Source organism: Cuculus canorus, chromosome 2, assembly GCF_017976375.1.
Source record: "Cuculus canorus isolate bCucCan1 chromosome 2, bCucCan1.pri, whole genome shotgun sequence".
In the NCBI taxonomy this organism is placed as follows: Eukaryota; Metazoa; Chordata; class Aves; order Cuculiformes; family Cuculidae; genus Cuculus; species Cuculus canorus.
The window spans coordinates 115,589,889-115,603,799 of NC_071402.1; the positions used below are offsets into that span (position 1 = coordinate 115,589,889).

Here is a 13,911-nt window from a genome sequence, read left to right on the forward strand (position 1 = left end):
ACTCCTCCTGTGAGTGTATTATGGGAAGAAGTGCTGCAGGGAGCTCCTGTTGAGATTTGAACCATTGCACCATTATGTCAGGAAGGAGTTTTTATGGCTAAATGCACATCACCCTTTACGTACACTCCGCTTGTCACTCTGCTGCTCCTCATCCTTGAGTTAATTAGTTTTGTACTTAGCATTCCCTTTTGGTGCAGTGTGCAAGACCACAGGATGACACAACTCACACCACTAAGATGTCAGATCAATCAGCCTTCTCATTAGGTTTGAATGGTTTTAATGTAGTCATATAATTAGACTCCAAAAGTGAGTATGTGACACACAGCATTTAAAAGGCAAACGCGTTTGACCCCTTCTGAGCATGAGGTCCTGTACCTTAGAAATGGGCCCTTATGAAAAAACTTAATGGTGTGAACTGATCTTTGAACATGTAATTAATTATTGTTATTGGCTATAACGTGCTTACATCAATCTGTATGAGCATTATTACAGCAGGTAGTAAGGACTTACCCAAAGGGCTCAAGCTCTAAGGCCAGTCCTAAGGGCCTTGAGCAGCCCAAATTGAAGGATTTTGGCAAAGAGCTGCAGGACTGTGCTTTGAACTGATCAAGAGTATCTGCTCTGTACCACCTCATCTGGGATATCATCACTTTGTCCATGCCAGCAACTTAGCAGCCAGAAGGTTTCCTTTCGGTGGTAGTTAAGGCACTGGGGGACAATTAGCATCATACCCACCACTGCCCTTTTCTGAGTGCAGGAGCATTTGTGAAGCAGAGGCAATGGGTTGGGAAGGAAAGAAATTTGAAGGGGCTGGTTAAGCCCAGTTTTGTGGCAAATGCCTCCTGCACCTTAGTAGATAAATTCAGAATAACATTTTCCTAGGCTTAAACTAAAGTTGTCAAACAAGGACCTCAATAAGAGTCCCACTTTTTAAGACATTACATATTCTTAAGCAACAGAAAAGTAAGCAGGAGCTCTGGGAAATCAGATCATCCTAAATCCAGCCAGAACATGCTTAGGTGATGATGCAGAGCATCTGAAAATACTGATTCCGGGTTTACTTTTGCTTTCCAGTTGGCTATTAATCAATTATAAAGCAAATTAATTCTCCTTAAAGCGCCAGCAAAGCCCACTGGTTAAGTCCTTCTTATCAGCTGACTCTCCCTAAATATACAGCACTGGCTATTTTTACAATGATCAACTAAGCTGAATATTTTTTCAGTAGTTAGGGACACACATTAGCTCTGGTTGTTGCTGAAGGAGTTACTGTAGTCCATTCAACGAGTGAAAAAATAGTCCTAAAAATCTGTAGCTAGTGAGGCCACAGTGGCTCTGCAGAGGCTGTTAAAGGGAGTCTAGCAGATGAACAACTCTAGCTGCGTGTCCTGAGACAGCCAAATGTCAGGAGAGTTATCGTTTGTTGTCAGTTAAATTACTTCTGATGTAGTATTTCCTTTGAATAATTATCCATATTCTACAAGCCACCTAAAGGTAATAGCTAAATGCATCTGGCTTTCCTTGCCTGATGTGTGGTGACCTGCTACCACAACACACAGCCCCAGAGAGATGATAAATCTTTATAGCAGCAAGCTTCTGCTTTATCGCATTTCAAGAAGAGGAGATAGATATTAGGTAGGTTTTTAGGTAGTGATCAGGGTTTCTGATGCCAGAGCACAATATACGGAGAAACCAGCAGCTTTCTTATTCCTTAAAGAATATCCTTACACCCAATAGAGGTGTTTTTCTGTACATGCTTTGTGAGAGAAAGTAGTTGCACAAGGAACATAAAAAAATTTTAGCAGGCATTACAATCATTATAATCTGATATCTAATAAAATCTGCCAACAAAGTTTGTCTTGTGTGCTTAGAACAGCAGGCCTAAAGTTTCCTGAAAGATTATCTCTGCGCACCAAATCCAAAATAAATTGTCATTCCTTCCTCTTTGAATTTGTTCTGTGGCAGCAACTTGTGTTGGCATGAAATATTCACCATATGGACGCTAGAATATCTGCTTTGACCTTGACCTCAGAGTAAGTGCTGCCAAAAATGTGAAGATAACTCCTGCCTTTCATTTCCAAGAGTGATGGTCCATAAGTATAGCACGATCTGCTCTCCTGGTTCCATCTCAGTGCACAGAATAAGTGTTTTATCTTTGGCTAGGTGTTCTGCTAAAAGCATATTGTCTGTGGCTGGCTAGGAACTGGGAAGCAGTATCCCAGAGGATGGTCGATTTGACAGAGAGTTTTATTTCAGAAATAAGAACAAAAATATGAGCATTTTAGCATCAGTTAGTGGAAAGTGCATTGCTTGTAGTTGGCTCTCACTATGTTATCCAGTCAGTGTTTTCATCTTCTGGATGCTCTGCAAAGTAACAGGAGGCTACCGGAGGCAAGATGAGATGAATTTTGTTGGTTGCAGAGCTCTGTGCTATTCTGATTGAGAAATAACAGTGAGCGATCAAAGTAAAGCACTTAGCTGGGTAAGAGGAATAGGTACTGCTCCTTTGGTGAGTTTTTGCTACATGTGTTGCACTGCTAGTGAATGAGTGTGACTGATGTACAGGACTCAGAGTTATCACATTTCATGGCATTTGCATGTGCCCAACATGCAACAGAGCCCTAGGGCCCAGTGGACACCTAATCAGAGTTCTTGTTTCATTTTCTGAAGACACCATCTTCCTTTTCTGCTGCTGCCCATGACAGATATTCCCCAGTAGGGTAGAACAAAATTGCATGGCAATGCTCACAGAGAAAGCTGGCAAGCCTAGGAAGGTTAGAAGAGGGGGCAGGGACATACTCCACAGTTTTGCCTGGTAGCTATTGTTACCTACTTTGGAGTCCTACAGCTTTGACTAACTTGTCTCCCTGATTTGTTAAGACTGTGACAACATTTTTCACCGTGACACCACTGGTTGAAATCACACTAGCACAGTGCTAATGGTGCCATCTGATGATGCTCAGTGGACTGTGCAAAATGGATTTATTCCATGTGCTTCCTAGATCCACATTACTCTCAACAACTTCAACATATGGAAATGACGATGTGTGATTGATGTGGTCCCTGCAGATCACGCTAACTCCCAGTGTATTAGCCCTGCATCCTGGGGAGGCTTATGCTACTGCAGCTGCCCACGTCCATTATCTGTCCTAGGAATAAATGGAAGAATTTATGTTCCCAGCAGTGTGAATCTGACATGTCATGAAATGATGTGCACTACCGAGAGTGTCAGGAGGCAAATTTCACACAATGCAGTCTTACAGCACATGGTAGCAGAGAACAGGTTACAACCAAACTTTTGTATGTGGGTGCAAGGGGTAGTTGTGTTAGATTGAGTCAGACTCCAAGTAATCAACATGGCTTTTAAAAATGGCTATGGTAGCTGTGTTTTCTTGTTCATTTTTAACATTTGGAGATTTGCCACATCTCGTGCTCTAAAATAAGTGACTAGATTTCCAAAGTTACTAAGTAAAGGACAGCATATAACCCAGGAAGCCTTCTCATCAGACTTTCTTTCTTAACCTAATTTTCAGCAAGGGCTAAGCAGCTGCTCTCTCAAAAAACAGATTGCTTAATGGCATCCAAGACTGGAGGCAGCCCAATTTAGGATTTTGCAGCCAAAAGAATTAGCGGACTAAGGTTCCCCGTAATAATGCGGACATTCACCTCTAAGCCTCCTGGCCAAAACAAAAATGAAAACATCTTTTGTTTCTACCGCTGAAGAGTAGGATGCTTTGTAGCTTCTACAGGCAAATTGCCTGCCTATGGCACTTCAAAGCACTCTCCTGAGTCCGTACTGCAAGCTCCTCTCTCTCTTTGCCACAGAGATTCCCTGCAACTTTCCCATTACCACTTCACTGCTCCCATGGCCATGGGGCCACCACAGCCCTTGTGTATTTTTCTGTCTCTTCCTACTTCCCCAGAGAAGCCAACAAAGAAGTATGCCAACTCTTCTGTCCTCTGCAGAACACGGAAGTCATTCCTTCCTGCCAGACTTGCAAGCTATGCTGTTCCCTGTCCATTGGTCCCTCCCTGGTGACTCACCCTCTCTCTCTCTGTTGTTTTTTTTTTTCCTCCAGGTGTTCTACTGATCTTGGCACTGACAGAAGAGCTGGTGTTTTCTGTTCAGGTACTGTCTCCCACTGCCTCCTCCTCTCAGGGCTTCCCGATGGACACTACCACTATCACAGCCATGGGAACAACACCTCGCCACAAAGAGCGCTACGTGGCAGAGCCCTTTCCTACGTCCACTCGCGCCATTCCCCATCCCATCAGCCCGGCGGAGAAAGCCCCTTCCACTGGGCAAAAGCAAGCAAGTGACCCTCGTGTCAGCGAAAAGGAAACGTATAATTTATACAATCAGAGTGCTTTGTACTCGGGACAGACTCGCCCCAAGGGGAAAATATTCCAGGTTTTCAAAGGCAACTTCACAGAGTCCTCAGAGCCTTACCTAAAGACAACCCTGCACTCACCCTTTCCTACCATGAGGAGCCCTTTCACAGACCACCCGTTTCAGTCCCAGACCACAGCATCCAGCGATCCTAATGGCACAGGGCTGGCAAGAACTACACACTCAGACCCTTCTCCCCACCACAATGCCTCGGGAAGCCTTAGGGAAGCAGAACAAGGGGACGGGGCCAAGCTAGTGGTTCAGGAGGCAGATTTTGCCACCACAACTGCTGGACCATCAAATGATCCTGAGGCAGTGTCGGTGCCTTTTAAACCCACCCACTACAGTGTATGGGATATACTGAGCAAAAACAACTCTTGGGTAACCTTGAATCTCAGTACGAATGTCCCTTTGTTTGCTGGTCCTGGATCTGCGACAGCAGCAGTGGGTCACTCCGTTCAGACCAGTTTTGATGTCAGCATCTCCTCTCCAGCAGTGGGAGAACCCAAAGGACCTGCTCCAACGCAGCATGGTGCGGTGACTAATGTGACCTTGCTGGGCAGTGTTCTGTCTGCAGCACCTGCCACAAGGTTGTCCAGCTCCATTTCCACAGCTGGTTCCACCGCCACTGGGAACTTCCTAAACAGACTGGTTCCTGCTGGGACCTGGAAACCTGGAGTACAAGGAAATATCTCCCATGTGACCGAGGGGGACAAGCCCCAGCACAGAGCAACCATCTGTCTCAGCAAGATGGACATTGCCTGGATCATTCTGGCCATCAGCGTACCTATATCCTCATGTTGTAAGTTAATTGGCACTTTATTTTGCTTTATTTTTCTCTTTCCTTACAATTCAGAGTTCAGCCCATGATTCAAGGACCAGGTGGAGAGCTTGAGGTGAATGAGAAGCAATCTCTAGACAGCTAACGCGTTCACCAGCCAAAGTGGTTAGCTCCAAAATGCAGGGTTATCATTTGCACTCAAAGCATACTTGCTCCATAGCTGTTAGAAATCACTTAGTCTTATTTGAGCCCACCTTTTGAGAGTGTAACGCAAGTCTAGAAGGTGAAGCAGATTTACTTCAAGCTGCTTAAGCTGGTGACCAAAGATTTTACAACTCTTTAATCTAGGAACCACTATATTCTTCTGCAGAATTGGGGTTAGAAAGCCTACTGTTCACCCAAGAAAATAGTGACCGTTGTTATGACTGTTACCTTAGGAAACATCAGTTTTTCCACTGCAATAAAATATTCCATTGCAGGCAGTTGGTGAACTATCAGATTTATAAGTCTGATAACAAACGTGCTGGTTTCCTCCATTTTAATTCCAACTTTGTAGCTGCTGAGGGAGCAGGAAGTGTTTGAAATCCTGACCTTCAGAGACCAGGAGCTGGCTACCTGCGGGACCAGGGCAGGTTGAATTTCCAGACCCGGCTTAGAGTCTCATGGTTTCACTCACTTATGAAAAAAACACGTGAAAAAAATATGAGAAAGCTTGTGAGTGGACACTGGGATTGTTCCCTGCTTAGCTGGGTTATATCAGTAAGGTGGGACAACATATTTTCTGAGGATTCACCATTGCAGGGTGTGATTATGCTGACCTATCTGGAGTGAAACAAAACCAAACATTTCCCAGCTTTTTCTGCCTGAGAAAACATAAAAAGGGTAGCAGCCAACAATACTGAGTACTAATTCCGTTATTTACAGCTACGAGCTGTACTGAGGACAAGGCTAGATGAGCTGACCAAGCCAGTCTCTGCCACAGCTTACTCCTGCCAAAAACAACAGTGCTGCTCTCTCCTACCCTCTCCAAGGCACAGCCATGTGATCCTACCCCTCTCCTTCTGCCTAGGCCTGACCTGACATCTCCGTGAGCCACTTTCCGAGAGCTAATATGGTAAAAAAATATTCACTTTGCTCTTTGTTACTGTCTGTCCACCCAGTGAGCTGAATTGGCTCCGCACAGGGTCAGGTGACTGTAAGACCTGGAGCAGATGAGGCTGCAGGAGTACATACCTGGAGAGGCAGCAGCACTGATCTTTTTGGCAGCTGCAAATTGTTGGATTGGCTCAGCGTATCTTTTCGACTTGTACCTCAGGGATAGTTGGTTCTGCTATTGCTAATGTGGTTAAAACCACGAGTGAGAACAAAGCTTAAACCTAAAAGATGGGCAATCAAAATAAAGAGAAGCCAAAGCAGAAGTGTGCATGCGTATTTATGTGGAAAATGGAGAGGAGAACTTCGGATATAGCAGGCATAGGATGGGCAGTAGAGATATTTGATGTTTTAATGAACTGTGCCTTGTCTATCGATCAGTAGAAATAGAAGATCAAGTAAATTCTTCAAAGCATTACGTTTTGAGCCATTGTTATTCAGAAGTGAAGCTGTTCTGTATAGAAAGCATCCAAATACAAAACACAACGTATTATACCGTACAACACAAGCATAGAAAGCATAACCAGTGTGTAAACTGGTTTGTGCCATTGCCTGCGGTGTACCATACATGAGCTAATAACTAATGATAGTTATTATTAATAATAATAACCTGAAGAGCGTTGGCAGGACTTCTAACCCACTATTCATTAAATAGTGGTGTTTGAACTTCTCTTATTATACCGTAACAGTATGTGTTCATATGACTGTGACTATCCTGTTTCTTGTACTTGTAAGCTACATTTTTAAAAAGGCAAATGCTATTTTGAAAATTATCTATACCAGCTCTAATACAGCTGAGCATTGAAATGTTTCAACTATATAAGTCCTGCTTTCAGGACCAGATTTCTGAGGATGGTCTAGTGGGACTGTCCCTTTAAAATCTGGGCATCCTCAAATGTATTTCAGAGTGGAAATTAATAGTCAGCAGGCATTTAAATGGGGTGGGGTGGGGGGTGTTGATCTGCCACGATCAACGATCGTCAACGATCAAAACGAATTGTTTTCATCCAGAAGTTATGCTCTTTAAACTACACCATGCTACATACTGTTGTACAGGCATAGATTATTCCTATCAGGGAAGAGGACGTGTCCAGATGCATATGTATCAGTCATAGAATCATAGAATCACTAAGTTGGAAAAGACCTCTTAGATCATCGAGTCCAACCATTCCTATCTGCCACTAAACCGTGTCCTTGAGTACCTCGTCTACCCATCTTTTAAATCCCTCCGGGTCATGGCTCCCCTCTGTGCTGCACACCAGCAAGGCACATTATTTCCTGACCCTCAGGCATCTGTGTGTGTCCAGGCACACGTGTGTATTGTACGATATGGGATGTGAGATGTGCAGTGTACAGTACAGGGAGTGCAGTGTGGGTTGTGTGGGGTATAGGGTGTGCAGTGTGGGGTGCGCAGTGTGTGGGGTGCACGATAGGGCACGTAGTATGGGCTGTGAGGTATGTGATATACAGTGTGTGGTATGGGGTCTGCAGTGTAAGGTGTGCGGTGTGGGGTGTGCAGTATGGGCTGTGCAATGGGTGGGGTGGGGTGTGAGGTGTGCAGACTGTGTTACGGGGTCTGCAGTGGGGGGTGTATAGTGTGGGGTGTGGGATGTGCAGTATGGGGTATGTCATGTGCAGTATGGGGTTCTCAGAATGGACCGTGAGACATGTGGTGTACAGTGTGTAGTATGGGGTGCATGGACAGGCTGAGAGAGTGGGGTTGTTCAGCCTGGAGAAGAGAAGTCTCCGCGGAGATCTTATAGCAACCTTCCAGTACCTGATAGGGGCCTACAAGAAAGCTGGAGAGGAACTGTTTACAAAGGCTTGTAGTGATAGGATGAGGGGCAATGTGTACAAACTGGAGAGGGACACATTTAGGCTACACATAAGGAAGAATTTCTTCACTATGAGAGTGGTGAGGCACTGGCACAGGTTGCCCAGGGAAGCTGTGGCTGCCCCATCCCTGGAGGTGTTCAAGGCCAGGTTGGATGGGGCCTTGGGCAGCCTGATTTAGTGGGATGTCCCCGCCCATGGCAGGGAGGGTGGAACTAGGTGATCTTTAAGGTCCCTTCCAACCCAAACTATTCTCTGATTCTATGATTCTGTGATTCTATGATTCTATGGAGTGTGTTATGGAGTATGCAGTGCAGAGTGTGCAGTATGGGCTGTTCAGTGGGTGGGGTGGGGTGTGTGGTATGGGGTGTGTGATGTGCAGTGTACAGCATGAGGTGTGTGGAGTGTGTTATGGGGTGTGAGGTGTGCAGACTGTGTTATGGGGTCTGCAGTGTGGGGTGTATAGTGTGTGGTGTGCAGTGTGAGGTATAGGGTGTGGGGTGTGCAGTATGGGGTGTACAGTGTGGGGTGTCAGGAGTGTGTTATGGGGTCTGGGGTGTGCAGTGTGCGGTATGGGCTGTTCAGTGGGTGGGGTTGGGTTTGGGGTGTGCAGTATGGGGTGTGCAGTGTGGGGTGTCAGGAGTGTGTCACGTGGTGTGGGGTGTGCAGTGTGGGGTGTCAGGAGTGTGTTACAGGGTGTGGGATGTACAGTGTGAGGTGTGTGGACTGTGTTATGGGGTGTGGAGTGTGCAGTGTGGGGTGTCTGGAGGGTGTTACGGGGTGTGGGGTGTACAGTGTGAGGTGTGTGGAGTGTGTTATGGGGTGTGGGGTGTGCAGTGTGGGGTGTCTGGAGTGTGTTATGGGGTGCGGGGTGTGTAGTGTGAGGAGTGCAGTGTGGGGTGTGCAGTGTGGGGTGTGCAGTGTGGGGTGTCAGGAATGTGTCACGGGGTGTGGGGTGTACAGTGTGAGGTGTGTGGACTGTGTTATGGGGTGTGGGGTGTGCAGTGTGGGGTGCCTGGAGTGTGTTACGGGGTGCGGGGTGTGCAGTGTGTGGTGCAGCACTTGGGGTGCCGTAGGAGCTGTGCGATGCGCAGTGTGCGGTGTGAGATGTGCAGAGAGGGGTGTGCGAAGGGGACTGTCGCCACCTCCCGGGCAGAGGCGCCGGCAGCTGAGGACACGAGGCCCCGTGCTGGTATTCGCTCCTTACTTCTGGTCTAGATCTGGGCTGCTGCTGCTAAGACACCTGCAAGAAAGGGGAAGACCTACACCATGGAGAGAGGCAGCTCCGAGGCAGGGAAGTTACCAGCGCACTCTGGAAAGAAGGGGAAGGAGATGAGAAGCAGCTGGAGCCTGTGCATGGCTGCAAAGCTGCAGGAATCTAATTAACTGTGCTCCTTCCTCCTGATAATGAGGAGTGCCCCTGAGCCAGCTTGGTGACGTCCAGGTTGTTTCCAGAGCCCTTTGCACAGTGGCTAGTGCATCTTTCCTCTGCTGGCAGTGCTTTGTGCCTCATAACCCCTCTCCTATACGAGGGGTAGCAAGGAGACTGGAAAAGCCTTCCTTCTCAGGAGGTTTCTGGCCACAGCTCGTGCTGCTCAAAATCCTTGGGAGGGAAGATGTACCGCGATGCTGCAGGGACACCTCTGTCCTTCTTTAAAGCCTGGCACAGTAGGGCCCAACACGCTGCTCCTTGTCACACCTTGGGTTGACGGGTACCTGGTAAATGAAAACCTGTGGGCATTTAGCTTTCATCGCAAGGGAAGTGACCTGCTAGAGTGACCACAGGTGCCCTTGGCTTCTCATCCCCATTGGAAGAAGTGCCTGGGATGCTGCACTTCTCCTCACGGAGGAAAAACCCTGCCAGGGTTCCTCACTGGCCCCTCTCTGCCGTGGGGATTTGCACCTAAGAGCACGAAGCATCTGAAATTTTGTTCAGCATTGCTGTGCCGTAGCATCTGAGCCCCACTGAGGACTGTCAGGTCCTGCCAGCCACACTGGTGGCACAGCTCAGTGGCTATAGCACTAACCTGAAGACTTGGGCCTCAAGAGCTCACCTGCTGAAATAAAATACAGGATTTAGCCTCCCTATCCTTCCAGTACTTATTTCTTTAAGGATGCATAGGTTTTTGGGTCCCACTGAAATCCCTCTAAATGCTGGCCAGAAAAGTGGTGCTTCAGGTGGGAATGTCTGAGCCATGTCTGCTGTGTGAGCCTGGGGAAATCATTTCAGTGTTTGTACCTCGGTTTCATGGTACAAATAACAGGCGTAATGTTGCTAATGCCATTTGAGGGCTACAAAAATAAAAGATTCCGTATCATTGCATTCCCAGAAAAGCAAAGTCATATATAACACTGATATCAGTATTTTTTGCATGTCACAGTTTGAGTTGTTTTTGCAGTGTCCTTCAGGCAGCCTTGAATATTTTTGTACTCGTGCATTTGTACATATGTTGATATCTGTTCTGTAGTGCAGGACAAGGTGCAATAGAAACTCATTTTAAAACCCACTGTCCCAGTCCTTGGGCTCCCAGTACTTACATCTCTGTAATTACAGAATGACGCAATAAAAAGTGGAAGAACAGAAACTTGCAAATCAGATGCACAGAAGTCAATTCATTCAGTCAGTTCTGCTGACACAGGAAAACGCAAGAGGAAGGCTGAGCCTCCGAATGCGGGCATCAGCAGAACTCAAAGAATATATGAAGAATTGCCTTGGACCTAACCCCACTTAGCTCACATTTCATTCACTGGGACACGTTCCAAAATTATCTCACCCACTCTCTCCATTGCAAAACCTATGAACTTTTGCTTCCCAGTCTAAAGCAAGAGAGATCCCAAGCACCGAGTCTAATATCCAGGTGTGAGCTCAGACTGACCTGGAGAAGAGACTCCTGTCTGCAGATGTAGGCAGGTGTGACAATAACCAAACCTATCATGGTATTACAGCTGAGGATGTACTACTATAGATGACCACAGCAAGTGAGGGAAAATGAGAAGAATATGGAAAAAAACACAAAAGGCAAGGGTTCTGTATAATTTTAGTTTATATTATAATCTGCAGGCATATGAAGTAAATTAACATTCTTCCATTTGAATATCTCCTGACTCATAAATGCTTGCAACGCTTGGGTCTGTTAACACTATGTTTTATGTAGGAGCTGGAGTCTGAGAGAAGGGAGTATGCAGCTATATAATCTTGGGAAAATATTTTAAGTGAATTGAAAAAAATTACAGAAGACTATCAGGAAACTGTAGGGAGTTGGTATGATCTCATTTGTGAGACCAGTGTTGAATATGGTATATAATACTGGTGATTTATGGTTTTTTAGCAAAAAAGATTAGAAGATCAGAAAAGAGCCATGTGGATAATTTAAGAGCTGAGAAATGCAATATAACTCCACTTGCATCATCACGTAATCCAAGAAGAGGCTGAAGCCCACATATATGGGGGACATTTCTGATAGCATTGTGGAAACTCGTAATAAAAAAAGGCAAAAAGAGTCTGGGGAAGTGATGGATAAAGCTGGAGGTATTTAGACAAGAAGGGGAATGTAAACCTGTCCCCACAATGGAAGTTATGTATTGAAACAAACTTCATAAGAATGGGATAGATAACCAGTCTCTGCATGTCTCCTTAAATGAAGCTGGGTATGTGCTGTACCTTAAATACAGCTTATGGTGAAGTTAACGGGTGAAAGTCTCCTGGTCTGCAGGTGTTGTGCAGGTGAGAGTAGATAATGGACATATTCCCACCAGCCTAGAAATCTGTAAATCTGTGAGAATATGATTTCTTCCATTTGTGAGATGTGTAATGTCCTGTCTCCTGGGTGAGGAGACAGATAATAGAGACATCATTTGCCTTAGGGACCGGAGGAGGCCAGCATCAGAGTCAGAACTTGTCAGCAGCTCTTAGGCCTTGGATGTGTGGGTTGACTTTTCTCCCTCCAGACTAGCAGCAGGTCAGATGATATAGGTTTGAAGTGCTTCTGAACTCCCTGAACCTGCAGTGTCCACAAAATCCCTGATATTTCCTCACATGAACAGTAATCTCTGTACAAGGAGCTTCAGGCTTACACAGGGGCAATGCTGAAGTGTCCTTCTTGTGGCATTCGCTATTGACTTTAACATGGAGCAGGCAAAGAGAAAAGTCGGTCTAGCTTTTCTGACTCTCAGAAAGCATTTAGGTGAGTGTTTGAAAGCCAGAGAAGAATTAGCCTTTTCTCTGTCCAGAGTTGGCCATCTCTGAAACAGAGGTGATACATGGCAGCACTGAAAAACAACATTTTCTCATCCATATTATGACATCATATAATGTATGAGGAAAGGTGAGTGGGGTATTACAGCTACTGTTTCTCTCTTCAGCTCTATTGTTATTATTGCCATTTCTGCCTTCCAAACCATCTCTGCCCTCTCTGTAATTCATCCACTTAATATGTCTTTGCTGGCTATTGCAACTCTGTCTGGAAAGACGTTTTTCTGTAATACATATAATTCTAATTTAGGATCAAATAGGTATCTAAGAATACCAGTAAAACTGTAGCCTGTTTCTAGTATTGTTCTGGAAGTGAGAGGTCCTGTGTTAGTTATGTTAATTTCACTGAAATATGCTCCAAAAACATAGTTAATATGACATGAAGAGGCAATAGGTCCATTCCAGCCCTACTGTCCTCTCTCTCTCTTAAATCAGGTCTTCTCTGCTTTGAATAGGGGCAGCTTAAGTACATAGTCTTGTGCTAAAATATGTAATAATCAAGAAATCTAAGGAACCCTTTTTCCACAATTTTCCATCCCTTTGCTCGTGTGTGCACTAAGGTTGGAGGCCAAGAGTGTATTTAAGGCAGAGCATTGTTGCTCTATAGCAACTATATCTGCACACGGCAAGACCATTTCCTGCTGGAAGAAGTAGAGATATCCCTCAACTCCATGTCACCAGCTTTCCAGCCCGTAAAGCCCAAAGCTGATACTTCTCTGTCAGAAGCCACAACATTTTATAAGCTATAAAACCTCAGGCTTTCAAAATATTTGCACAGCGACAGAGTCTGCTTTACTGGAGCTCTCATATCCTCAGGAGCCTTCAGAAATGCCTTTAGGGAGCATTTTTTGCTGGGTGCCGAAAAGCTCCAAGGTCTGTTGACTACCTATGTAATGGGGTGGTCTAAATGTAGGTTCTGCTTCACCTTCTAATCTTAATGAGCCTGCAGGCTTGGCTGGGACTTGGAGAGGGTAGCAGCAAAGTAGGGGATAAAGAAGCAGCCCTTCGGGAAGAGGAATGTTTCCCCAGGCAGGGAGAGCAGTTCTGGGGGGCTGCCTATGGGCGCAGCAGCTGGAATCATGCCGTCGAGCCATCAGCAGATGAAGTTATTGGCGATAGAAAGATGGAAGCAATATGATTCAAAGTTAATAGTAAGTTTGATGGTGACCTGTTTTTTTGAAACATGGAGGAACCATGCGGGAGATTTTTCCATTAGTTTTGCAAGAAGATTTATAGCATAAGCTCACCTTTTCCTTTGAATGAGACATAAACTGCCTGAGCTAAAACTCATTAATTTTTTTCAATATGTTATTATTTTGTTTCAAATAGAGCTCTAGCTTTGCACTTTCATTTTGCCATTTTATGTGCATAGATGGGATAAGAAATTAGAGTCACAGCATATGGATAGCTGCAATGTTTGTCAAAACATATAAAGCAGCTTTGACCTCTCTGCAGTCCTTTGTTTCCTGTGGACTATAATTTTAATAAATAATTTTGGCTGTAGCT

General features: G+C 45.4%; 1 protein-coding gene across 5 annotated transcripts in view; it reads left to right on the top strand.

Annotated features, from left to right (window-relative positions):
- TMEM108 (transmembrane protein 108) overlaps positions 1–13,911 on the top strand; it is a 169,942-nt gene that overhangs the window by 152,749 nt on the left and 3,282 nt on the right. For all 5 annotated transcript variants that reach the window (XM_054060392.1, XM_054060390.1, XM_054060389.1 and 2 more), the window contains one exon: positions 4,077–5,189. In XM_054060392.1, coding sequence (XP_053916367.1) covers positions 4,077–5,189 — 1,113 coding nt within the window. The remainder of the gene's footprint in view (positions 1–4,076; positions 5,190–13,911) is intronic.